This window comes from Trichoderma ghanense (genome assembly GCF_004382785.1).
Source record: "Trichoderma ghanense strain CCMA-1212 chromosome Unknown scaffold_1, whole genome shotgun sequence".
NCBI lineage: Eukaryota > Fungi > Ascomycota > Sordariomycetes > Hypocreales > Hypocreaceae > Trichoderma > Trichoderma ghanense.
The window spans coordinates 485,104-497,797 of NW_027395664.1; the positions used below are offsets into that span (position 1 = coordinate 485,104).

General features: G+C 54.6%; 4 protein-coding genes across 4 annotated transcripts; 2 read left to right on the forward strand and 2 right to left on the reverse strand.

Moving 5' to 3' along the window:
• Nucleotides 1-1,529: 1,529 nt before the first annotated feature.
• CCMA1212_001514 (Target of rapamycin complex 2 subunit ste20) lies at nt 1,530-7,128 on the reverse strand (the record flags this gene model as incomplete). The annotated part of the gene is made up of 4 exons (XM_073698936.1): nt 1,530-3,326; nt 3,391-4,885; nt 4,966-5,943; nt 7,124-7,128. 4 exons carry the CDS (start codon nt 7,126-7,128, stop codon nt 1,530-1,532), a joined length of 4,275 nt encoding a protein of 1,424 aa, XP_073562280.1.
• Nucleotides 7,129-7,934: 806 nt separating this feature from the next.
• CCMA1212_001515 (Uricase) lies at nt 7,935-8,925 on the forward strand (the record flags this gene model as incomplete). The annotated part of the gene is made up of 2 exons (XM_073698937.1): nt 7,935-8,727; nt 8,792-8,925. The coding sequence occupies 2 exons, from the start codon at nt 7,935-7,937 to the stop codon at nt 8,923-8,925; spliced, it is 927 nt and encodes a 308-aa protein (XP_073562279.1).
• Nucleotides 8,926-9,337: 412 nt separating this feature from the next.
• On the reverse strand, nt 9,338-9,951 carry CCMA1212_001516 (54S ribosomal protein L23; the record flags this gene model as incomplete). The annotated part of the gene is made up of 2 exons (XM_073698938.1): nt 9,338-9,856; nt 9,931-9,951. The coding sequence occupies 2 exons, from the start codon at nt 9,949-9,951 to the stop codon at nt 9,338-9,340; spliced, it is 540 nt and encodes a 179-aa protein (XP_073562282.1).
• Nucleotides 9,952-10,375: 424 nt separating this feature from the next.
• Nucleotides 10,376-11,760, forward strand: CCMA1212_001517 (Superoxide dismutase 1 copper chaperone; the record flags this gene model as incomplete). The annotated part of the gene is made up of 5 exons (XM_073698939.1): nt 10,376-10,520; nt 10,640-10,668; nt 10,782-10,911; nt 10,997-11,074; nt 11,249-11,760. The coding sequence occupies 5 exons, from the start codon at nt 10,376-10,378 to the stop codon at nt 11,758-11,760; spliced, it is 894 nt and encodes a 297-aa protein (XP_073562281.1).
• Nucleotides 11,761-12,694: the final 934 nt, after the last annotated feature.

Sequence of the window (12,694 nt, forward strand, 5' to 3'; positions counted from 1 at the left end):
CCTCTCCCGCTTGATGCACTGTCCACAGGGACACAGGCCATCGCATTTCGTCTTGTGAGCCTGGCAAAGGATGCAAGCTTTTGCAATCCGTGTTCGTTTCTCGGACCCTTTATGACGGGGCATGATGACGACAAGATTCGATTTGAAGAAGAGAAGAAGTTCAGAGTTGTGGCAATTGTTCAAACGAGACTCAGGAAACGTTAATCCGTCTTATTCACCATTCCAAACCTTAATGCTTATTTTAATGCGGGACCGCCTGTAAGACGCGCCCATCTTCAAGCAGATACTCCTCGTACTGTCCTTGGGTAAGCTGTAAGCAAGTGTCCGTCGTTAAACCAGCTCTTTGATTCATCTCTCCATTAGAGCAGAGAGCAAGGATCCGCGGATCTGCCGGAATTGCCTGTATTATAAAATATAGGGCTGTCGGCATGAAATAAACAGGCTGATGCATGACCTCCGCGGGGCCCCGAATGGTGATGATGTTCCAGACCAGGCCATGTCACAGTCAGAGCCTTGCCACGATGACATTCCACTCAGCGAAACCACATATCAAAGTTTTACCAACTGATGAATGCCGGCACATAGTTGGGCAAGATGGAATATGCTCGAATCGAGACAGGGAACTGGTCCGGTAAGTGTATGAGCCCTCTGCTGTTTGAGATGGCGTTGTGAATCTCATACCTAGGAACAGCACGTTCGAAGCCGGTGGCATGAGAAAGGCCAGAAACCTCACAGAGTATTATAAACGGGGGTTCGATTGCAAACCCGAGTGCTTTATGAACTCCTACTATAAAGCATGTTTCATATAGTCTCATTGCTGACTATGTGTTGGAAAGAAACATGAAGCCAGCAGTGATGCGCTTGGCTTACTGCATTTCTCTACGCCCTAGACTCCCAGTACCCCTTGATCCCACTCGTATGTAAGAAAACCGAAACTCGTCCGGAACCTCTCCGATATAGAAGATACAAGCTCGTTATCCTATGTCCGATAACGCTCAAGAGTGAAGTCTCTTGAGATTCTGCAAACCATAAAACATTAGCTACCACATAAACTCCCTCGCTCCCAGAGCATTCAGGCGGTCACGAAATCAGGATAATCACGCTCACCACACATTGTTCATTCCAAATCTACCATTGATCTAGAAAATCAGCTAGAAGACCAGCACTCACACACACATACACACACCAAAAAGCAGACTCAAAAAAAAAAAAAAATCGAAAACAATCCCCTTCCCCGCAATCCCCTTCCTCCGTGTCTCTCCCAGCGCCAGAATGAAATCAGCCCCCCATTTCCCCTTTCGCGCCAGAGAAGGAAAAAAAAGAAAAGACAGCTGCAACCTCGCTGCAAATAGATACAAATGTGTGTGTGCGTGGGCAGTGTGTGTAAATGTGCGTACATTTTTGTGTATCTGGGGAGCACGGTGAAGAACGCAAAGTGCGAGCAAACCACCTGTTAGCCGTAAACTCCAGGCATGCAGATCCCCTTTGAAGCGTCGACGTCTCAAAGTATTGAAGCCAATTTCTCATAATCACTCCATTTCTCGTCGTGTTTCGAGCATGTCCTCGACTATGACTGGCCCTCCTGGAACATATCCTCTCATCGCATGGTCTTCGGATCGTCGGACTCGGAGAGGCGCAGGAATCAGGTTCGGCGACGGCTCCGTGGGTTCACTGATGCTCCTCTGCCTCTCCGTCCTATCATCCCTGTCCTCTCCGGAACTAGCACTGTCTTCTGCCTCCATCTGACTGCTTTCGTCCTCCTCGCTGCTATCGCTCTCATCTTCGTCGAAAACGATTTGACGCATGACAGTCTTTTCGAACAAATCAATCACCATTCTTCGGACGCCGAGCCGGTAGTGGTTCCACTCCATCAGACCCATGACCGTTTTGAAAAACTCCGCGCTTCGGAAAGCCATCGGCTTGCGAGCTTTGAGCTTCTGCAGCTCAGTGACAGCTTTGCGGTACAGTACGGTGTTCCCTAGGTCCACTATGAGCTCGAGGATGCGCTCGCTGATGGCAACGTCGTTAACGAGGGGTGGCATCTCTGAAAGCTCCAGCGGTGGTCGAGCGGGTCGGGGTGGAGGCTGCTCCCGGATGGTGCACTGCGACTCTGGCAGCCTTATGGAAGCAGCCGTCTCGTGATGCCACGGCGCAAGCGAGAACAGCTTCGACAGGTCGGAAGGAATGCAATATCCAAGAGAGTTGCCCATCAGCGTCGTGTTCGCATCCCATCCGTGCTCTGATAGAATCTCAAGTCCATGAGTCGATCGAGAGATGAGGCCCAGAACGAAAAAGGCCGTTCCTCTAAGACTCATTACTTCGTGGGTTGTTGCAATCTTGATAATCTGCTCAACCATGTCGGTAGACTCCAAGAATGGCGCACCGAGCTCCATGGAGCCTACGTTGCCCACCGCCCAGAGGCAGCCCTTCACTTTCGTGATCAGTTCTGGATCCTCAGACTGCATGCCATGTTCACGAATTGTGTTGGCAAACTCCTCAAAGTGGCCCTTGTCGTGGAGCAACTTGCATCCCTCTTGAGTTCTCGTCAGCTCCCTGTAAAAGTGAGGGGGGATATGGCTGTCGTGATAATCCGTCTCTGCCTCGTGCTCATCAAACACACTGAGGCGATGGTGCTGTTCGTCTGTGTCTGTTAGGAACGCCTTGGCCAAGCTGGCTTCGATAAGGCCAACGTAGGTGTCGTTTCGTCCCAGGAACCAGTCATCCATTTCGTTGCTAATGTAATCGAGGCCGTCGAGATAGTGATAGCCAATGGATGTTGATAGGAATCGCAGCAGCAGTGGCGCTCCGATTTCGCCGAGATGGTCCAAAGCTGGTCGGCACTCGACAATATACGCCAAGTAGGCTTTTCTATTACAGGCCTTCTCCAAGATCTTGACAGCAGTAGAGCAAACCTCAATCTCCGGATCGTACAGCTGGGTGACCAGAAGTTGGATGGCCCATCTGGAGTCGCTCAATTCGCCACGGCCGTCAATGGATGGCACTCTCCGAAGGGTGCATTTCCGAAGCGTGTTTGTTGCGTGTATGCGGATCTCCTTGGTGCCCGCCGTCAGCGCCTTCGAAAGCAGGATGCGATGGTGGCCCTGGCGACTGTAGTCAAAGCTGGAGAGGAGCAGCTTGATCAGGTCAGGGCGTGAGGTCAGCTCATAGATGTGGTACATCATGTTGAACATGCGCCATCTCTCCAGCATAGCCAAGCCCTTTGGGTCGCCAGTAAGCACTCCGAGCATGGGGAAGTAGCCAGCACAGAGGGTGTCTGTAAGCCTGTCCTTGGAAAACATGGGATACTGTGCAGTAAGCCCGCTGGTCTATGCCGAGTCTGTTAGAAAAGAGAAAAGGATGAACATCTCGGGGGAAAAGGAATCCGCTCACCGGATCGCACTGGGCCAGACATTCCGCAATCTGCCTCAGCAACTTGCTATCCGCCAAAAACCTGACTCCCTCCGGCGACTGCAGCAGAGAGTGCACCAGGGCACAGCCAGCCCTCACATACTTTTGTGCGTTGCGCGTGTTTCTCACGTCCGCAAACTTGTACTTGAAGGGTCGGTAAAAGCTCATGATCCGCTTCATAAACTTGGATGCTTTGATGGCCTCTTCAAGCCTCTTGCCGACCTGGAGAGGGCCATCGATGACTTTGAGGATATTCTCCCAGTTCCATTTGGAGTAGTTGGAGCTGTTGAGCACGCCGGTGTCGATGAGAAGCTGGCGAAATGTGGCATCATCAAAGGCCACTGTAGATCCCGCCTTGCGCTGGTCATCGAGGAGAGCGAGATCGTTCATGCTGTCGCTCGACGGTAGAATGCCAGCCAAGGAATCTGTGGGCGCGCTTCGGTACAGTGTGCGGTTGATGCTGCTCATTTGGTATACGATGCTTGATGCAATGTGGGACTGGCTGTCGCCAAATTTCGCGGCCGCCGAGAAGAGTTCCGGTAAGAGTTGTATTTCTGCGCTCCACGATGGAGGAAGCAGCTTAGCCGCCAGTTTGAGCGTCTCGCCGATCAACAGCGTCGTCTTGCGCTTCAGCATGGTGTCGTTCTCAGAGCGGGCAACCTGCAGGAGAGTCTGAATGATCCCGGACTTGATCAGAACCGCCAGAATCAGCGCTGTGTAATGGTCCACGAAATTCTGCTCCCCAGTGTCTTCTTCCAAATACCCTCTGTCCCTGGTCTCAGCTTTGATGTTCAGGTTGTTCACTCTTCCATAAGTAGTGAGCCTACGTCCTGCCAGGAATGACACGGCCCAGGCAGGGGGCTTGATCCGGAGCAACGAAAAAAGCAGGTCCAGAATGGTTTCTCGAATAGCAGGGTTCGGGAGAGAGATGCTCATGACGAGAGACCGAATGGACCGAAAGTCGTACATGCAGAGGGTCATGAGGCCTGACCACGACCGCATGGCGACAGAGATGGCCTTGCAGTTCTGCTTGAGCACGACTTCGCTGCCGGCCAGTTGGCTTGTGAAGGAGTTGAAGACCACGTCCAAGCCATAGCCCGGCTGGATGTACTTTCTCCTGTGGGGAGTATCCAAGAGATAGAGGAATGCTGACGTTAGACTCTCGGGGGCTTTATAGGTACCTTCGGCGAGAGCCTCGGAGAGAGGACCAAGGCCTCCTGATGCAAGGAGCAGTCGAGGATCTCGCACCATGATCTCGGCCAACGTCTCGATGCAGATGGGCCGTAAGCGATCGGTGTTCTGCTCAGTTGGCTGAGCGGAACCAGATCGATCGTCACCATATTCGGCAACGGCTACGATGGTTCGCACAACGGCGCGCGAGATCTCTTGAACTCCGTCCTTGACGTCAAGGAATGCTCGGACAAACTTGAGAGCCTGCTCTCGTTCAACATCTGCCTTGCGATAATTGTTCAACGACCTGGGTGGGGAGGCGTTAGCTTGTCTCTCTTCGACGAGAATAAGGGCGAAATGTCTCCTCTCATGTTATCCAACACCTACCGGATGACTAGAAAGTCCGTGTTCAAGCTTCTGATCTTCTTGAGAGAGTTTCGGTCGGAAATTGCATATCTCGTCGCACGATAGCCAGCCGCGACAACCTCTCGGCTTTCGCTGAGAAGCATCATCTGCATGCGGAGGCCAAAAACGGACCACACCAAGTCGTACTTTAGGGTGGGATATCTCTTGAAGAGGTCCACCAGGAGGTTGGCTCGGGTCACGTAATAGTCGGGCGTCATCCCCCCAACCTCCAGCGCTTGGAGGAGCTCGGCCAGGGTAAACGTGGGATTCTCGGTAGCCTCTTCGATGTCGGACCCAGGACCTGATCGGAGGCTATGCGGTGAGCGATGCAGCGCCACATCCTGCTGGGCTCTGGTTCTGGGCGGCGTGCTGGGCGGTGCCGCCTTGGTGGCCTGGGCATCCGTAATCTGCTGCTTGAGCACCTTGATGCGCGAGTGGCTGGCGGTCAGCTCGGCCTCAACCCTCTGGCGCTGCTCCTTTGTCTGCTTGGCCTTTTTCAGGTTGAGCGCCTCGAGCATGTTCTCGCTGCCTTCCTTGATCTTCATCTCGCGCTTGAGCTTGTCCCGCAGCAGCACGAGGTTCTGTTCCACGATGTCGCCCTCCTCCAGCTGGTCGTTGAAGCTGCTTGGATACACGGGCCCCGCGTCGGTTCGGCTGCCTTGGCGGATGGGTATCATCTGGCTGCGCAGCTCGGAGCTGAAGCTGCCGGGGCCCGCGCCAGGGTTGAGGCTGCTGGCCCGGGGCGCAAAGGAGACGGCCGAGGCCGACAGGTTCCTGGAAGCCCCGCCATTGGGAATCTGCAGCCCAGTGCCCTCGCGGTCGATGCTGGTGCGTCCGGCAACGGGGCCGTCGGTCTGCTTGAGGCTCTGCGAGGGCTGGCTGGACGCGGCGAACCCCTTCTGGCTGGACGAGGAGCTGGCCAGCATGGCGACGGCGACGGCGACGCCCACCAAGGGGGGACTATGCCCTCTGGTGGGTGCTGGGCATTCGTGGGTATGCGGCCAGGGCGTGCGTAGCGGCGATGCGGGCGTCTCGCTGGTGCTGGATCCAAGTCGTGTCGGGGCGAGGCGTCGTCACGGTTCTCGAGTCGTGCGGCTCGAAGCTCATGAGCCCGAGGAGCAGCCGCGGTGCTTATTGGCGGGCAGACGAGGGAACGATGGGAGATCGCAGATCTGGGCGGTGGAACTCGAGGCAAGCTAAAGCCCAAGGCTGAGCGGAAATAGTAGGCCAAGTGGACGAACTGCGCACATGCGACGGCCGGCGAAGCGCTGCAGGCGGCGGCGGCTGGTCAAGGCATGCGAGAAGACGAGGCTCAGCCCGCGATGCGGGATGAAAAGAAGGGACGATGAAGAAGGATAAAGACGCAGAGGCTGTATGGAAGGCAGGGTGCCAGCCGTCAGGATCTCAGGAAGGCCGGCGGGAAGCAGTCAGGTTGAACGCATGCCCAGATGGATGGAGGTTGGTGGCTTGTAGCCTCACTGTGGCACAGCAGTGGGAGCCATTTGTTAGGCGGCTTTGCAGCAGAGCTGGGTCAACATAAGCTCCCCGCCAGCTTCCATTTTCAGTGCATGGACTGTTTCTTCAGCGGCTCGTCTACCCTATCAGCAGCACCTCGGACTCCTCATTCTTCTACAGAGAGCAGTTTGAAATCTCGTCAGAAGAAACCATCTATGAAATCGAATAGTCAACAGGAACAAAGAGAGAACAAGCTCACTTGCCAATTGCAGGCAAGGATGTCGGTGTCTTCAAGTTTGGGGTGCATTCGGCCGATCGATCGCGTCCAAGGTGGTATCAAGATGTGGCTGGTGAGTCTGCAACAGAGCCGACGGCAGATCTCCGCGTTCATCATGCAATGAGATGCACAGCTGCTTCTCCGAGACCTGCTTGATGCATCCAGAGACAAGAAAACAGCAGACAGGACAAGATGGGACATTTACATAGGTAGCTACTTGTGGTAGTATTACGCATTGTTCCAGTGCTAGTCCCAGCTTACCTTGATTCCCCCAGCATCTGCCGCTTCCAACGCAATAGATACTTTGTACCATCACCGGCATCGGCAAATGCTACCATCAGGCCATTTGATTCCGCTGCGCTCCCGAACCTGATACTGACATCTCCATCCCCCCTCCAAGTCAGCAACTACATGCACCGCTCGTACCATATCAGCTTCTAACCCCTCTCACACCGAAAGCCAAAAAAAATCCAAAAACATGGGCCCATCTCCTGAGCCAAAGACCCCCCCGAATCTAGGGTACTCAACACTCTGGGGCCTCCGGGGTGCCGCGTGCTGGGATTCGGCGGGCTCCGGACTCTGTGGCAACCCCCCCCCCCACCAGCGATAGAGTTGCAGAGGCGCCATGGCCCGAGACTCGAAAGTGCTTGTTGAGTGCTTTGACTATGGTGTGCTCTGAATTGTGCCGCTGATGCCGCTTGCGGGCAAGTCGAGCCGATGCGGTGCATGGCCGATCTGGGCTGCTGCTTACCTAGTGCCATGTACTCGTATGAATCACGGCTTTGAACCGTGATACATTTTCTGGCTCGGTGAGGCGACGTCCGATGGCAGCTGTGCGGCCCGTGTTGAAAAGTGGAATCAGCGCATCTGACGTTGATGTAACCAACGGCCGGCACAACATGTGATGGCTGCAGATATAAATCTCCCAGACCGCGCTCCAATAGACGTACTTCTGAATGACCCGTCTTCTCTTCTGACTATATCGCAATTCCATTCTCTCAATCTGTGCTATCTTGTCATCCCGTCTGTTACCCCGGGTTTCGGCATTGAGCATTGACAAGCACTGGCAGCTCCAGCTCACACCTCCGTGACGTCTCCGCCTCCGGTCCATCCTCCTCCCTGATAAGCATCACCACTTTCTCACCCTCAGCTGAAAGAAGAAAAATCACACAAAAACCATTACCAAATCTCATCTCTCACCCATCCAATTCACCCCATCATGGCCTCTACCGCCTACGTCTCCGCAGCCCGCTACGGCAAAGACAACGTCCGCGTCCTCAAGACGGACCGCGACGCCGCCACCGGCGTCCACACCGTCACCGAAATGACCGTCAGCTGCCTCCTCGAGGGCGACATCGACGTCTCCTACACAAAGGGCGACAACAGCGTCGTCGTCGCCACCGACTCCATCAAGAACACAATCTTCATCACCGCCAAGCAGAACCCCGTCAACCCGCCGGAGCTCTTCGCCGCCGTCCTCGGCGCCCACTTCATCGACACCTACAAGCACATCCACGCCGCCAACGTCAAAGTCATCACCCACCGCTGGACGCGCATGACAATCAAGGGCAAGCCGCACCCGCACAGCTTCCTGCGCGACGGCGAGGAGACGCGCAACGTCGAGGCGCGCGTCTCGCGCAAGGACGGCATCGCCATCACCAGCGGCATCGAGGGCCTGACCGTGCTCAAGAGCACCGGCTCCGCCTTCCACGGCTTCGTGCGCGACGAGTTCACCACCCTGCCCGAGACCTGGGACCGCATCCTGTCTACCGATGTCGATGCCAGCTGGAAGTGGAAGCCCTTTGCCGACGTCGAGGCCGTGCGGGAGGCGGTTGCCAAGTTCAACCCGGCATGGGAGGAGGCCCGGGAGATTACGCTGACGAGGTTTGCCGAGGACGAGAGCGCCAGCGTGCAGAACACCATGTACAAGATGTGCGAGCAGATTCTGGCGGCTGTTCCAGATGTGGAGCTGGTCATTTACTCGCTGCCCAACAAGCACTTTTTCGAGCTCGGTACGTTCCTGACTGATCTCTTATATACTAATGCATGAGGGACAAGTTGCTAATCAATTGACAGACCTGAGCTGGCACAAGGGCATCAAGAACACCGGCAAAGACGCCGAGGTCTATGTCCCCCAGTCAAACCCCAACGGCCTCATCAAATGCGAGGTTGCCCGCGGCTCTCCCCCCAGCCGTGGCTCACACCTGTAAACTTGAACAGAGAAAAGAGTGATATATTCGCCAATTGTTTGTATAAGTGTTGTCGCATAGGGCTGTGGCAATGTTGGATTCAAGGACTAGAGGAGGATCATCATGATTGTCATGACGCCTGCGTCGTACGCAGATTGCTTGTATAGCGTATTTTGGAATTAGATTTTTCTGCATTCATGGTTTTTTTGATTTCCATGTATTGTATCATATGTGCGATTTCGTGATCTGCTTTTTGCGTATACCTTATCTTCTTTTGCCTCATCCAGTCACTCCAGACTCTAAATCTTTGAAACTCCCATTCATCCCGCATTTTCCATGCCGTAGTCGTCAAACACACAAAACATATAGTACAATGATCACACCAATCCCTCCCAACATCCTCATCACGGCCATCCCTCTCCCTAAACCTCCCTCATAACCGATCCTGATCCGTCTTCCGAATCGCCTCAACAGCCTTCTGCCACCCCTCCGTCCCCACGACCTTTCCCCCAAACCGTATCAAATTCTGCTTATACGGATGCGCCTCGCCCTCAAACGCCTTCAACCTCGCCAGCCTCTTGTCCCGCAGCCTGTTCTTGGGCAGCATCCCGCTGACCGCCTTGCGCAGCACCTCGCTGCCGCCGTGCTTCTCCATCAGCACGTCCATCGTCACCGTCCGCAGGCTGCCCGGCCGCGTGTTGTGCCGGTAGTAGTTCTTGCGCCACTTCTTGTTGCCCGTCGTGTGCAGCGCCGCGCAGTTGGTCACCACGACGTAGTCGCCGCAGTCGGTCGACGGGTCAAACGTCGGCTTGTGCTTGCCCATCAGCAGGACGGCGATGCGCGACGCCAGGCGCCCGAGGGAAGGGGGCGTGACGTTGGGCTGGGTCGTGAGGGTCGGGTGAGGCGTCGAGGCGGAGATCTGGTGCCATACTCGGGAGTAGGCGAGCCTTGTCTGTAGAAGCAGAGCAGCGTTAGAAGAGGGACACTTTCTTCATGTGTCGGTGCACGGAAGCGGGAGAGACTGACCAGGCCAATTGTCTGCGACATCTTGTGTTATCTGGATAAAGGCTCGAACGCAACCACTTCCACACTTCAAAGCAATGCAGCACCGGCGACAATGGTACCCCGAGTTGACGCTTCACCAACTGCCTTCAAAGTGGGATACTATCACGAACTCGAACCTCGAAAGTTTGCACATCCAATTGCAGCCCATTTTGCCGTGCTGACTCATCAATCATCAAATCACATGACGTACCAAGTCCCTCCTCCCAACTCTCCCGGGTCGTTGCTCCCACAATAAGCTCCAGGCCTCTTTTCCGCCGACTCCACATCCCGGAAACCGTGTAAATCCCGGCATTATGGCATCACTCGCCCAGTGGATTTCAAAGCAGGGCCAAAGTCGCTGCGTGTGTCTCCGTCCAGCGCAGCAGCACATAATAAGTTAAGGTCATACGAAGAAACCAACCGATAAATGGCGCTTCGCAACGCTGCGTCTTCCAAGCTCCTGGCAGCCTCGTTTGGCCTCATTGCTGGCTATTCTGCGTATCGATACAGAGCCTCTCACTCGGTTTCATCACAGCAGCGAAACGAAGGTGCTAGCGCTTTCTCGACACCAGGTACGTACCCTCTGACTTCAAGGTTCTGATGAACCACCCACTGCAGTTTGATCCTTCAGCATTCAGATTTACACGGTCAAAATCCCCCGCATGTGCTGACAACTCACGCACAACGACAGGCACCATGGCTGTCAAACACAGCTTTCAGGTAATTTTCCTTGATTCTTCTTTTTCTTCCTTTCCTTGTTTCTGTCAAAACAAGAAACGTGCACTGTCCTTGGAAAGAGTGGGAGAAAATCTAATGAAACACTCGGCAAACAGACCCTCTTCGCCGTTCCGCTATCCTGCGACGGCTGCGTCAAGTCCGTTTCAGACTCTCTCTACAAACTCGACGGCATCACAAAGGTCGAGGCCAACCTCAAGGACCAGCTGATATCGGTCGAGGGATCTGGTGAGCCTCATGGCACCATCGACATCCTGTGCACACCACTCATCTGCCGTAAAACCATGTGCTAACGCCTCGGGCCATGCCGCAGTCGCACCGTCTGCCATTGTCGAGGCCATCCAGGCCACGGGCAAAGATGCCATCCTCCGGGGTTCCGGCGCTTCCAACAGTACGTTTCAAAAGAGCTCTTAGACTGCTGAACTTTGAGGCTTCAAATACACCCTCCCTGCTACCATCTATGACAGTGGCCCCCCCCCCCATGGGGGGCGTCAACTCATGTTTCGCCAAGGAGCTTCCATTCGCTTGAGAAAACAGTGGCTAACCAGGACAATTGTCTACTCAGGCGCCGCTGTAAGCATCTTGGAGACGTTCGACCAGCAAGAGCGCTCGGATGTGGATAACAGCCGGGAAGTGAGAGGTCTCGCCCGGATGGTACAAGTCAGCCCTGAGCGGACACTGGTCGATCTGACGATAAGGGGCGTCGCTCCCGGCAACTATCGGGCAAGCATTCGTGAGTACGGAGATCTCAAGGACGGCGCTGCCTCTACAGGGCCCGTCTGGTCTGGGGGTGAAAAGGGAGCCCCCAAGGGCGACCTCGGCGTCGTCCAGGTGTCCAAGGACGGCCGGGGATCCGTCTTCGTGGACCATCCCTTTAAGATCTGGGAAGTCATTGGCCACGCCATGGTGCTCACCAGACAGGACGAGTCTGCGCCACTGAAGAACGACGACAACACCGTGGTTGGCGTCATTGCGCGGAGCGCCGGGATGTGGGATAACGACAAGACTGTTTGTTCCTGCACGGGCAAGACGCTGTGGGAGGAGCGTCAAGATGAGGTCAAGAAGGGCATGCTGTAACAACATGGCAGGGCTCAAGCGATCCGTTTTGGATAAACAAGTAAAATGAATGAATGAACGAGACAAGCGACTGTTTTCTCCTTCTCACTCCTCTCCACTCTCCCTCCTCTTGAATCTCGTTTTAAGCTTATCTCGCAATCTCCTTTGAATCTCATAGTCCACAGCACTTACTTCGTAGAGAAATTGTGTTAAGCCGGCAATTCAGTCGAAAGCGTTCGGATTGCCGTCTTCACGATGGCGGGGTTGTCTCATCAAAGCTCGTTTAGCAGTTTCATGCCGTCCAGGGATCCAAAAACCAAAAATGCCAACTTGCAACGTCGAATATACAAGGGGGATCGGTAACGTCAACACAAGGCAAGCCAAGTCCGGAAAGGTAGTTTTCCCATGCAAGGCACGGCCCTCGATTCAAATTTCACTGAAACGTCTCAAGTTCATGCGTATTGCCTCGTGTACGAGTTCGCATCGAGCGGCATCTCGTGCTGTTTGTTTGTGGAGGTACCAAGATAAAGGATCGAATGCCCGGGGCGCCGAACCTCCGAAGGCTTACGTACGCAGGCGATGCGAATACGCCTGAGGTTGATAAACAAAGACGTCAAGCAGCCATACATATCACCGCTCCATGAAACGCCGTCAAGAATTGCCGAGGCCACAATCATGCTGCGCAGGGTTGACAACCAGCTATAGCACTCCAGCCCAGTGACGGTGTGATAATCAGAAACGCCAAGATTGTGACAGTTGAGACCCGTGCCTTGTCCTCAGCAGATGATCGAACGATGACCCTTGGACATGGCACCACTGGCTGGAAAGGCTAGAAACGTCTTTCGAATGTTCGATGTCTGTTCACCTTGGATGCACGCCCCCCGTCATATCTTTGTAAGCTGTCAGACGGTATCGGAGGTCAAGTTGTGGGTTAAGACTTCGGGTCACTCGTAGA